This window comes from Crotalus tigris, unplaced genomic scaffold, assembly GCF_016545835.1.
Source record: "Crotalus tigris isolate CLP2741 ecotype Arizona unplaced genomic scaffold, ASM1654583v1 scf7180000017585.4430047, whole genome shotgun sequence".
Taxonomy (NCBI): domain Eukaryota; kingdom Metazoa; phylum Chordata; class Lepidosauria; order Squamata; family Viperidae; genus Crotalus; species Crotalus tigris.
The window spans coordinates 3823517-3837847 of record NW_024096493.1 but is presented as its reverse complement, the minus strand read 5'-3'; the positions used below and the strand labels follow the sequence as shown (position 1 = coordinate 3837847).

General features: G+C 39.2%; 1 protein-coding gene across 1 annotated transcript in view; it reads right to left on the bottom strand.

Moving 5' to 3' along the window:
• Nucleotides 1-13852, bottom strand: part of LOC120316228 — a 62122-nt gene extending 48270 nt beyond the window's left edge. The window contains exon 1 of the mRNA XM_039361574.1: nt 13766-13852. Within this exon, the coding sequence (XP_039217508.1) occupies nt 13766-13775 (10 nt within the window). The 5' untranslated portion in view covers nt 13776-13852. The remainder of the gene's footprint in view (nt 1-13765) is intronic.
• Between the last annotated feature and the right edge of the window lie 479 nt (nt 13853-14331).

Sequence of the window (14331 nt, the reverse complement as noted above, 5' to 3'; positions counted from 1 at the left end):
ATCTATTCCATATTCTCAGAATTGTCTAATAAAATGATTTTTAAAGCCCATATTAATATTAACTTTATCATACCATAAATATCCATGCCATTCAAATCTCGGGTTGTGAGCTAACTACAAAAAACTCTTATTCTTAGCAGCATCTATTCTTTCATCCAACCAAAGAACAACTATTTAAATGTATTCTTAATTCTGATAATCTGACTCCTCCTCTTTCTTTTGTATCTTATAATACTTTATGTACAAGTCATTTTTTCTTTCCACATAAATTTAGAAATATGTTTTTGCCACTGTTCCAATAGTGCATCTGATGTCAAAACAGTTATTTATAGAGTGCTGCCAATAAGAATCCCCATTTGTGATACTTCCATTAAGTCAATTTCAGACAATCTGCTCTCTGTGAACACCATTTAGATGAAATGCAACTGTTGAAAAGGTAGAGAAACAAAGTTGCCATTTACCTGAAAACTGAAATTGTCAATACAACCCTTAACAGAAATATTCCCAGGGTTCTAAATTTATAACTAAGCATCTCCAGCTCATCACACCTTTGTGTTGTAAATTCTCCAACTCAAGCTCTCAGTACATTAGAAGAACTGCAAGTAAAACCTCTCTCCTACAAATACCTCAGTACAAGTTTTAGATGGCAAAACACAGGCAAAGAAGGCATTCAAATATTCTTTTCTTAGTTATTGAAATAATTTTGCAAGACTGACATGATACAACGTAGAAGCAAACAAATAATAGCAAGAAAAACAACAAGTATAATAATAGACTTAGATACCAAAGAATTGCTCTTTGTATCTGGTGTCGCCATCCTGGCTGTGAAAAATAAACTTTAATGGGAGGAACCATAAAAAAGCCCAGAAAAATTTGAGCTTCAAATTGAGAGGGTAAGAATTGTGTCAGAGCAACTTTTAATTGTTCAAAAGTTTCTGATGCCTTCAAAGCTCTTTGATATTTTTTAGCTGTGGCCCACATTGGCCTTGACTATTTTGTATAGGACTCTCACCATTTAATCCAGTGTTTATTTGTTTGTTTATTTCCCACCTTTATTATTTTTATAAATATGGCAGCAACATATCCAGCACACTTTCTTCCTCCTGTTTTCCCGACACCAACAACACTGCGAGATGAGTTGGGCTGAAAGAGAATGACTGGCCCAAGGTCACCCACCTGGGTTACATGGCTAAGACAGGATTTGAACTCGTGATCTTTTGCTTTCTAACCAGGTGCCTTAACAACTAGGTCAAACTGGGAATGAGTCCAGGCAATATTCTAACTTTGGAGTCTTTAAGTGTCAATGCCCTCTTGTCTCAACTGACTAGTTGCAACTGTATGTGTGAATGACAGGAGGAGGAGCTGAAAACCGAACAACCAGCATATAAAAGACATTTCAGCCCACAGAAGGAAAGTAGGGATGGACTCTCCCTAGTTTCCCAGAGAGTAAAAAGAGATCAAGGGTAATATACTTTTAGTTTCATAAGATTCTGTAAGTCAGGGGTCCCCAAACTCCGGTCTGCAGCCCGGTACCAGTCTGCAGCCTGTTGGGAACTGGGCTGCACACGAAGCGTCATTTGTGCATGCATGGGATCTAGGTTGCGCATGCAAAACCATCCCCCCCGCCACCACTGCTGCCACTGCTGCTGCTCCCACTGATCTGTGGAACCAGAAAGGTTGGGGACCCTGTTGTACATGTAACCTTAAATAAAAATAGAATAGAATAGAGATGGAAGGGACTTTGGAGGTCTTCTAGTCCAGCCCCCTGCTTAAGCAGAAGAACCTATACCAGTGATGGTGAACCTTTCAGAGAATGAGTGCCCAAAAACTGGCCCTGCCCCCACTCCCCCCCTGCCCTGCCATGCCCCGCCCCCAGCCCGCCCCCACCCCGCCTGCCCGCAGGGCCACTCACCGCCTCCAGGGCCCACTGCAGATCACTCAGCACACCATGGCGGCCACGCCTCTGCCCGCGCCCCGCAGCATCAACTGTGCACAATGGGGCGTGAGGGCAGAGTCTTGTCTACGCCAGGGCTTTTCAACCTTTTCACCCATTGTACCACTTTTAGGATATGGCAATATCTGAGTATCACCAGTCGCCTAGCAAGGTGTCAAAAACTTGACCAAAAAAAAAAAGGAAAAAAGTGATAAAGTACAGGTAGTCCTCGACTTACAACAGTTCGCGTAGTGACTGTTTGAAGTTACAATGGCACTGAAAAAAGTGCCCCCCAAGGCACAGCTGAGCAAGACACCTGCCTGCCTCCCTGGCGGCGCTCTCATTCCCCTCCTCCGCTACCACTTTTCCAGGATGGTCGCGTACCACCTGCCAGGTGCCAATGTACCACAGGTGGTACCTATACCACTGGTTGAAAAGCCCTGGTCTACGCTGTCTGGCTGCCATGTCCTTGGCTGCACTGCTCTGCGTGGGCCATGCTCAGCGACTGCTCCGCGTGGGTGACTCTCCGGGGGGCTGCTGGTGAGGAGGGGGTCATGGGGGGAGGCAAGGCTGGGGCAACAGCATGTGTGCCCACAGAGAGGGCTCCTAGTGTTGCCTCTGGCACCTGTGTCATAGGTTCGCCATCACTGACCTATACCATATAAAGATATGGTTAGTATTCATGGTTGTGTCTGGGTTACTTTGAAGGGGTAACACTAGTCCCATATATTGACATTAACCATGAAGCTTTTAATTCTTGTTGTTCCTTATTCCCAACATATTATATTCAGGAGAAAGGTATAGGAGTACAGAGAGAACATATTAGCTGTATTCACCACTTGTTTCTCACTGTAATATTGCAGTGATACCAGTCAACCAGGGCTGCATATCATAATTTGATGTTCAGCAGAGATAACACAACTAATCAATCTAAATCACTTCTAATCGCAAGCAGGGATAGGAAGGAAGAGAGCAATATCCTCAAGTCTCTTTCAAATACCATGATTATTAGGCCTAATGCTAAGGTGACCAACTTTTTTACAATGAAAAGGAGGACACAAATAAATTGAAGAAAAAATATCGTAAATAAAAGAAACATTTTATTCATTGCAACAATAATACCGACAACTTGCATGTGCAAAGTTTGCCAGCCAGGTGTTTTGGTGTGCTCAGCAGCAATTCCTATTGGCTTTTGAAAGCCAATAGTGGGAGTAGCACAGCTCATGCAAAAGTTGAAAAAAAAACATAAAAAAGGTGCTGGAATGCTGTTCTGAGCATTCTATGAGGGGAAAAAAAGCCCTGAAGATTAGTCTTCAAATATCAAAAAGGAGGACATGTAGGAGGACACTTTTTGAGGGAGGACAGAACTCACAAAAGGAGGACTGTCCTCCCTAAAGGAGGACGGTTGGTCACCTTACTAATGCAATATCATGGGAAGAACAAAAAAATATCTCCCTCAGATACAGTTTATGAATAAGTTTTATAGGCCTAATACAATATTAGCAAAGAAGCACTTATTAGATACAATCAGGCCAATCAGCCAAACATTTCTTCATTCATTCTGGCATTCTTCAAGAAAACCTGCAGAAGAAGTAATCTACAGTCCATTCAGAAACAGGCCTAGAAAAAGAGAAGTATCAGTTGTCTTGATTTTTCTTAGCAATACATGCACAAAAGCAACTTCACAATTCCTGGCTTGAAGAAAAAAAAATGATTTAGAAATTATGGAATCCTTCATCCAAGAAGTAGATAGTGTGCTTTTAGGATAAAGCTCAAATTGCCATCCAAATAAACCTTATGATTTCTGAGAAACATTTTCTTCTGATGTCTCATTTAGTGCGTTTAAACAAGGAAGAGTTTGTCAATATTTGAACAGAAGCTCTATTCAGCTCTCAAAGGGAGGCTGTTTTTGTCTACTATATTTTGTCATCAGTATTTGTACAGGAACAGGGGCCTCACACATCCCAATGCAAATTCCATATTCTTCAAATAGAATTTGAAAATAACCCCACCATCTGACTTGGATTCAACATATTTATTCTGCTGCGTTTCTGAATTATTTTTCATAATGTAGTTTCCTGTTTACCATGATTTAAAGAATTTAACCCGCTTAATGAATAATAAGCCCATCCATAACAACTATAATATAAAAATTCACTATGCCATCTTTATTCCACGGGCTTCACATTCCACTATCGTGGTGTAAAAAAGGAATTCATTTATGGTATCTGCAATTACACCTTTAGTGGAGGTAGTGGAAAGCTTGTAATAACAGTGTTACAAGTGGTGAGATCCCATTCATCTGCAATATTTCCAGCTGTCTTTTGGTGGATTTTATTAAGAATGGCCTGGCTTCTTCAGCAGAAAAGAATCACTTATGCAATGCGATGGATGTTGAAGGAACAGTGCTTCTGGACATAGAGCAGGGTCACGAACCTCAATCCACATTCCTAGTCAGATTCAGGAAAATCCAGATTGCATCCCAGGGTTTGGAATATCCACAGCATACACTCACGCTGCTACTATTATTACTGTTACTACTACTACTACTAGTTGTTGTTGTTACTATAAATTTATATGCCCCTTGTCACTGTTGAAGTGACTCTGGGTGATAAAAAGATAATATAAAATGACTAAAATTATGAAAGATTAAATAGAGACTAAAAACAAAGAGGTAGGTGACACGGGGGCGAGGATCTTCTCTCTACCCTGTCAGCAACCCAGTGTAGAGAGCCCATTTGCTCCCAGCAGAGTCAGGTTTTAAGAGTTTTCTGAAAAGTCAGGAGTTGGGGAATAGTCCAAAAGATGGGGGCCACAGCAAAAAATACTCTTCTCCTGGACCTTGTCAGTCACAATTCAGGACTTTAAGTAGGCCCCCTCTGCTGGAACAAGTGGGCTAGCCAATCTCATTGGAGCTAGATGGCTCCTCAGATACTAATTCTTTCTTTCTAGGCATTTTTTCTACCTCCTTTTTTGTAAGTAGATGAGCGAGGTGAAGCTTCTTGCATGGTCACAGATAGAGGGGAGAAGGAGTAGAAAGCTTGGTAACAAAGTTTCATTTATACTGACGATGTCCTAATTTCCCTTCATCCATATTTGGTAGTCCAAGTTATCTTTAGAAATAAAATGGCAGTGAGAAGGAAAGGCCATTGGTGTCATGACAGACATTACAAGGTAGTCCTCATTTAGTGACCACAATTGGGACCAGAAACCCATCATTAAAACAAACTATTGCTAAGTAAAATCATAACTGGGCTCACTTCAGCTTTCCTTTGCTTTGCAGAGGTTGTAAATGTGAGGATTGATTGTACCTTTATAACTGTGAACAATCATTGCACAAGGCAGTTGCTAAACAAGGACTACCAGTATAAGGGAAAGCCTGGTGAAATGTGTAAGCCTTGCATAAAAATAAAAATATAAGCTATGATAAATCCAAGATGTATACACTAGTCCTGAAATACATCAAAACAATTATTGTAAAAGAGCTATCAAGTGAGAAATCAGCTGCTAGATACCTATGGTTATGTGAGCACACACAATGGATGTGTGTCCTCCTGTTCCCATAATGAACGCTCCCTTGGGGTGCAGACTGGGCCCTCAAATCGCTGTGATGCAGAGGACTCCCAGTTTTAGTTGTTCTGCTGGTTAACGGCTGTACTGCAGAAGGTCAAACATGAGTCAAAACTTCATGAGCAGAAGAAGGTGACTGGGTTTTCTGGGACAGAAAGGGATAATTACTAAGTCCAGGAAGTATATTGTAAAAAAAGAGAACTGTCTTGCTTCATGTTCTTTTGTTTGAAAAAAGAAGCAAGTTACAACAGAGGACAGACAAGTGACAGCTTCTGCTACAAACAATTAGCTTACAATATTTTTCAATAGGAATTTCCCCTGTACTGTATTCTGATGCTTATTAAGTTTTAGGAATCTGACAATCTGATGATGTCTACACCCACCATAAATGAGTTATTCTCTAAAGAAATGTCATTAAAGATACCCTAAGAGGATCAGCCTATTTGGTGGCAAGGAACTGTGTTTTTGCATACAATTTTAATATATCACTTTGACCCCCTAATAGTATTTCTGTTGTATAGCTCATTCCATTTTTTTGGGCTTCTTCTCATGTATGGTTTACAGTTTTAAAGAAACCCTCTGTCAGGTATAGATTTAACTTGTTCAGTGACTGAAGATCAAGCAATATCTGAACTTCAAGAAGATACATATGGCTCTAATGTGGATAACTCCAAAGGTTTATTGAAATGGATGCAAGCCATTTGCCCATGTGAGATGTTTCTTCAGGAAGTTGTGGTGGTAAAATTTTCCCCTCAACTCATACTACACCAAGACTATGAGATCCCCCTTCACCACACACACAAACAACACATGAATTGCTTAAAGTGCTCTTGTAAGAAAACATTAATCCAGGTTTTGGCTACCACAAAGCCAATAGTCTTTGATTTGCTCCAGCCTAAGAAAAGATAATGAAATAACATCAAGTACTATGCAGATACCATCCACACTGTAGGCCTAATACAGCAGCAGAGAAAGAGTAAAACAAACAAATGTGAATATTCAGTGTTCTTTCTTTGGTGCCTTTGAGTCAGTTTTTGACCCCTGGCAACTGTCTGGACACGTTTTTACAGGTCTTTGGGCAGGATTTCAGCAGTGGTTTGCCATTGCCTCCTTTCTAGGGCTAACAGAGTGGGACTGGCCAAGATCATCCGGGCTGTCTTTGTGCCTGAGGAGGGATTAGAATTCAAAGTTTCCCAGTTTCTAGCACAGTACCTTATCCACTACACCAGGGGTGTCAAACTTGCGACATCAGGTGACATGTCGCGACATATCCTGACTTTTTCCCCATTGCTGGCACTGGGGTGGGCATGGTTTCGTTGTGACGCATCCAGCCCACGGGTCGGCAGTTTGACACCCCTGCACTACACTATCCTGGTTCTCATTTAGTATCTTACTCCCAGATAAGATGAAATGGGATTATAATCTAAATGTGGATTTTAAAAATTAGCAGATTAATTCAGAAATGGGCAAAGTAGAACATGCGCAAAAGAGACATCATGTGGAAATCTTTCCTGCAGTGTTCAGGGAACAAGACTGTAAAACTGTCTGCAAAATTGTGGTCTGGAATATGTCACCACCATGACAAAATAGCCATCACTAGTATTACCCAACAAAATTATATCAAATGAACCCTGTCAAAAACAAGCTTGTGAAATAGCTCATTTCAGCTAATATATAGCTGCTAATAGCTAATAATTCAAATCAATGTTTCTCAACTTTGGTAACTTTATGGACTTCAACTCCCAGAATTCCCCAGCCATTAAAGTTGCCACGGTTGAAAAACACTGACATAAATCACTAATTAGCCCATCTGATCCAATACATTACATTATTTTGCAATATTCATTAATGAGGACCCAAATGAAACTGTTCTCCTCCATAATTTCCCTATTGTGGTGCTCCATTGGCAGCACAATACCACTTTTATACTAGAAAATGCATGACACGCCTAAGGTCCGAAAACCATTGGATCATTAATACAAGTGTGATAAAGAGTTTAACGTTTTCTAGGAATAATGGATGCCCTGATCCTGCCATTACTTCAATCTGTCATAGCAGAAACCAGATGCATAGATTTAAGCATTTCTGGTGCTTTGAGGAAACAGCTGCACACATCTCATTAATATTTGGCTGGCCCTATGAGAACAAACTTTGGCATAAAGCATGCCTTTAATCTAGTCCAGTATCCTGTCAGAGGAAATGGGAAAATTGTTTTTTTCCCCCAGTTCTAATAGAGACCCATCATGGACAATGCTTCTAAAAATTCTCAGGATGTTCCATGCCATTTGTGCATCTGACAAAGTGTGAATTATTGATGATGCTGATCAAAGCTGTGTGTCATAATGGGAAGCAAGAAGAATGTATTGATATACAACAATTCCCTATAGCAGTGATGGCGAACCTTTTAGAGACAGAGTGCCCAAACTGCAACCCAAAACCCACTTATGCATCGTCGGGTGCTGAGTAGGTGTGGCCCATTGGGTGGGTGTGGCCCATAAGGTGGGCGTGGCTGCAGTGGTAACGGCAGACTGGGTGGGACTAAAAAGTTCAATCAATTCCAACTTTGCAAGATCTTTTTTTTCCCGCGAGAAGTTGAAATTGACTGATTGAACCTTTTTTTTTTGTACATGGCAGAGGCCTAAAGTGAAAAGGTTTTATAAAACCCAGCTGAAGGCCTAGGACTGGGGCGACGGTGCGCGTGCCCACGGAGAGGGCTCTGAGTGCTGCCTCTGGCACCCATGCCATAGGTTCGCCACCACTGCCCTATATTAAAATACATGGAATTCTGTAACACATACTGTATCTAGTATTACTAGTAGCTGATTCAGAGGTACTGTCAATACTGTAGGCCACATATAACATCACCATGGAAAGCAAAATAATAAACTAAATGTAAAAATTCAGTGTTTTACTTTCAGATAAGTGTATATAGATGTGCACTTAATAAAACTGTAGTGTATTTATAAAGTAATTCCTTGGCAAAATGTCTACTATTCTGTTTTCTACTTTCTTCTTTTTGTGTGATGCTTACTTATGAGAACTACTGACAGTCTCTTACTAAGTTATATTGTCACCTTATCTATAAAAATATTTATATATGACAAAATCATTGTAATATAAATGTGATTTGGATACATATGAAGGAACTGGTATTGGTTATCTGTCTCTACTTCTATTAAATTTGACTGTAAATAAACTTTTAAATAACAAAATAGAAGTTGTATTTAAAGGTAATTTTCATTTAGTCTGAATAATTCAAGATAGTTTGCCTGGATGATCTCTTAAAGCAAATATAGTAATAGAAAAATGCTGTCTCTTCATAACATGAAAAAACATCAGCTGATGTTTATCTGAGGTTAAACCTGTTAATCTCTTTGGCCTGATCTCTAAGCAGAGCTCAGCTGAGTTGCACAAGAATCACAGTACATGCATCTGATAAATAAGTATAGAATAAAGTTTAGACATTCACAACCTGGATTTTACATTTCTGTTAGCCAGAAAGTATTTTAGATTGGCTTAATATAATATATAAACTCAGTCACTATGGTTTGTGAATCATATTTGTACTTTTTGTGATGTGTGAACCTGGCAATTGTGGAAAATTGTGGTATAAAATCATAATTTAACACAACATAGGATCAAAATGGTTACCTGGTTGGACTTATTTTAATTAACATATTTAATGCTTGCAGATGCACATTCAAATTAATACAAACACCTTCTTCATAAGCAGCTGCTATTTGAATTGTACACCAGAAATCAAGCAATTTTTCCCTTTTGCAATAAAATTCAGATTAATGATTATTTTTGTTCATTGAGCACTATTTAATAAGGTTTAATGTAATAATAGATGCATTGATATGATGCATTACTCACCTAAATCACAAATGTAGCTCTCAAACAGAATTATGATTAATTTTCCCCATGGAAATGCACATCTAAACCTTTGCATTATTAACAGATATCTCCTTTACACTGTGAATATCACTCCTGTCCTGACTTGAAACTGGTAAAAACTATGATAACACTTGCCTCAGGAATGATGTCGATGGTATATTATTTACATATAATTCAGTGTAACCTGTGATAAATTTATTCTAGCATTAGATTATTTCTACACTACAGCCAATTCAACAGTGGCCACAGGATTGGAAAAGGTCAGTTTACATTCCAATTCCAAAGAAAGGCAATGCCAAAGAATGTTCAAACTATCGCACCATTGCACTCATTTCACATGCTAGTAAAGTTATGCTTAAAATCCTACAAGCTAGACTCCAGCAGTATGTGGATCGAGAACTACCAGAAGTACAGGCAGGATTTCGAAGAGGCAGAGGAACTAGAGATCAAATTGCCAACATACGCTGGATCATGGAGAAAGCTAGGGAGTTCCAGAAAAACATCTACTTCTGCTTCATTGACTATGCTAAAGCCTTTGATTGTGTGGATCACAACAAATTGTGGCAAGTTCTTAAAGAGATGGGAATACCAGACCATCTTATTTGTCTCTTGAGAAACCTATATGCGGGTCAAGAAGCAACAGTGAGAACTGGACACGGAACCACTGATTGGTTCAAAATTGGAAAAGGAGTCTGGCAAGGCTGTATACTGTCGCCCTGCCTATTTAACTTATATGCAGAGCACATCATGAGAAAGGCAGGGCTAGATGAATCAAAAGTTGGAATTAAGATTGCCGGGAGAAATATCAACAACCTAAGATATGCAGATGATACCACGCTAATGGCAGAAAGTGAAGAGGAACTAAAGAGCCTCTTGATGCGGGTGAAGAAGGAGAGTGCAAAAGTTGGCTTGAAACTCAACATTAAGAAAACCAAAATCATGACATCCGGCCCTCTTAATTCCTGGCAAATAAATGGGGAAGAAATGGAGGTAGTGACAGATTTTATTTTTCTGGGCTCCAAGATCACCTCAGATGGGGACTGCAGCCAAGAAATTAAAAGACGCTTGCTCCTGGGGAGGAAAGCTATGGCAAATCTAGACAGCATACTAAAAAGCAGAGACATCACCCTGCCAACAAAAGTGCGTATAGTCCAGGCCATGGTTTTCCCAGTTGCAATGTATGGCTGTGAAAGTTGGACCATAAGAAAGGCTGAGCGCCAAAGAATTGAGGCCTTTGAACTATGGTGCTGGAGAAGACTCTTGTGAGTCCCTTGGACTGCAAGGCGTTCAAACCGGTCAGTCCTAGAAGAGATCAACCCCGACTGCTCTTTAGAAGGCCAGATCCTGAAGTTGAAACTCAAATACTTTGGCCACCTAATGAGAAGGAAGGACTCACTGGAGAAGGGCCTAATGCTGGGAAAGATTGAGGGCAATAGAAGAAGGGGACGACAGAGAATGAGATGGCTGGATGGAGTCACTGAAGCAGTAGGTGTGAACTTAAATGGACCCCAGAAGATGGTAGAGGACAGGAAGACCTGGAGGAACATTGTCCATGGGGTCGCGATTGGTCGGACATGACTTCGCAATTAACAACATCAACAACAACACTACAGCCTTTCAGCTTGGCTCAGGCACTGCTTCTGTAGCATGTAAACTCCTTTGAAACTTTAATTAGATATCTTCATGCGGAATCTGACTCTTTCTTGTACTATAGGGGCATAATTGATGGATTTGAGTTTCTTGATTTATATAATCAAGAACTTTGACACATTATGGTTAACTGAAATATAGCTGTACGAATTGTTATATCATAATTCTGTTGTTGTTCAGCCGCTAAGTCATGTCTGACTCTTTGCAACCCCACAGACCTCAGCACACCAGGCTTCCCACTCTCCATTGTCTCCTGGAGTTTGTCCAAATTCATGTTCACTGTGTCAATGACACTATCTAACCATCCCATCCTCTGCTGTTCCCTTCTCCTTTTGCCTTCAATCTTTCCCAACATCAGGATCTTTTCCAACAAGTTCTCTCTTCTCTTTAGGTGACTAAAGTATTTTCAGGAACTGTCCTTCCAAAGAATAGTTGGGGTTGATTTCCTTTAGGATTGAGTGATTTCATCTCCTTGCAATCCAAAGGATTATCAAGATTCTTCGAAAGCATATCGTCATTCTGATAAGGGAACAATTACACAAATATCTGATACAAGGGAGAAAGTTGAAATTAATAATCTGATGGATGTTTGCTGATGCAGGTTTGAGCGAATATTTTAGAAACATCACCAACTGGGTTGGAATTGCTTAATAATGCAGCACGATATTAAGTGCTGGGTGGAAGCACAATTTCCATTCCATTAGACTGCAAAAATGCAGTTGTTCAAGGCTGGGTTTCATAATCCTTATTCACTTTTACAAAGGTTCTGTTTTTCTTCATGCCCTCATGGGCTGATTTTAGGATTCAGGATTAGAAGAAAAAAGATCAAAGAAGAATTTGCAAGCAACTGATCTGTTCCAGAGGTTTAGTTTTACAAATGCTATGTGAACTAAATTACACAGAGGGTAAAAGAGTTGTTTGCAGAATAAACTGCCAACTGAAAATCATTATTACCGAGCAAGGAAATGGCTTCCCACTTTTGTGTCTTATTATTACAGAATCCTCTACTTCTTTCCTCTTACTTCTGCCTATTTATCATCAATAAGCAGACAGAATGTCTCAATGTATTTATAAGAGGCAATGTAGACATATTTCCTAATTTCAATCAGAGCAGACCTTGAGCTATTGCCATCTATGATAGTAAGTCTAAAGTACGGGGAAGAGATTCCTTGAATTTACATTAGTGTTTTTAATAACAAAATTACCACTGAAATTTCTGTTCTCTTTATACTAATTTAACCTTTGTTTGTTTTGAATGGTAAATACTATGGATAACTTTCATGTTAAGTGTCTGATGCTAACTAGGTATAACTAATAATTCCTAGTTATTTTAATAAATATCAGTTGTAAAACTGATGTGTTTTCAAAATCAGCTGAAACCATGTAAGTTTTCATTAAAATATTTTTCCTCACTTTAAAATAAGTAGAGGAACTTGCAAAATTTTTAGGAAAGTTTGCCCATTTTCTTACCAAACAAGCAATATTTCATCATTGCCAAGACATGTTTTAATGCAATTGCTAGTTCTGACCTGAATGAATTGCAACATCAGTAGGGGAAGTATATCACATTTCACTGCAAACCCTGACCTTTATATATAAATATATAATTATTTCAGACATAGAAAGCATTCCCTGTAGGACAATATGGGGTGGGTCCTGAGTTAGTCCCCTTGAAATTAGCATCCAAGTCTCTCTTTGTCTATACTGAATCCTAGACATAATTTAAAGCACTGTAATACAACTAGAGCATTTTTATTATTTAAAGTTTAAGTATGCAGGAGTTTCAGTTTAATAAAGGGGAGTCTAAGTATTTGTTTCAAAGTTACTGGTTTTTCTTGTTTCACATATTTGTGTGGCTGAGAACATGGTCAGGAATGATCTACTCACGAATTAACTCCCCATTTGGAATATAAAACTCATGCACCCAGGCTGTACATTCTCAATGAAAATCAGCAATTATTATTTATTTATTAAATTTCTACACATCCGGACTCCCACTGACTCATGATGGCTTGCAAAGTAAAAGCACAGGGGGGGGGGGAATACAACAGTAATACAGAAACTCAACCCAGTTTGTTACAGTTAACTCTGTTAATGCAGAAAACTTGGAAAAGTAGTGCAAGATCCGAAGATGTGGAGAGACCTGGCCCATAGAATCACCAAGAGTCGGACCCGACTGAATGGATAACATTGTCATCAACACAGAAACAAAAGATGGCAAAAACCTGGCAACATCAAGAAACACACCCATATTATCCCATAGGTTTGTAAACATCCAAATTGAAGATCAGAGTGAAAATCCAGCTCTTCAAGGCCTCCAGAACACCAGTAAGGTGGAAGCCAAGTGGATCTTAACAATAGAGGAGGCATGTTTGCAAGATCTTGATAGATGGCATTGTTTAATTAAAGGAACCCGGTATGCATCCTCCCTGCCAGATCAAATTGGTTGGACAGATATTATGGGAAACAGAGGAGTTACCGAGATAGATTCCTATTATAATCTCAAGCTATGAGAAAAAGACCTGTCATTTTTATACTATTTCAGGCAGCAGGAACATCCAGTTTTTACAAACTAGCAGCTGGAATTAAACAAAGATTACCCACACACATATTAACCTTGCTGCTCCCAATATACTAACATGATATCTCTGTTGAGCAAATAGTTGCTCAACTATTAAGATACTGCAACAATGAAAATAGCTAGAGCAAATTTACCTTCTGCCATGGTGAATAAACTGCTAGTTGAGAATAATGGGTCCGTTCAGGTTAGAAATAGAATAAAAGGAACGCATGTCATGGGGGAGAATCTGACCACAGAGCATGTTTAAAAATTCAAGACTCCTGAAAATGAATGGGATTTTGTTTCCCAAGGAAATGAAGCCATGGTTCTTATGGGGAATTGAGTTTCTTATTTGGCCAGCAATCATGCTATTAATTAAAAGGGTTTATTTGCAGCCTGAACATATTTCTTTTAAAGCAATAGTGTTTTTTTAAGATAAGAAAGTCTACATTAGAATAACATTAAAAAAAGAATTTTAAAAGATTGAACTGAAAATGGTAAAGCCTGAAGGAGTGGTAGGAAGCTCCCCCCTCCAGAGAAAGAAATATTTGGGGAAATATTAAAAAGGCAGATTTTATTTCCTCAAAGGATCTTAAAGGCAGAAGAGTAGGCTCAGGTTTTCTTAATAGCCCGAGCCAGAAACTCAGCAGTCCAGGTCTGTAAAAATGCAGATTTGATAATCCCATTCAGAATGACTGAGGCCCTATTCATGAGCAAATAC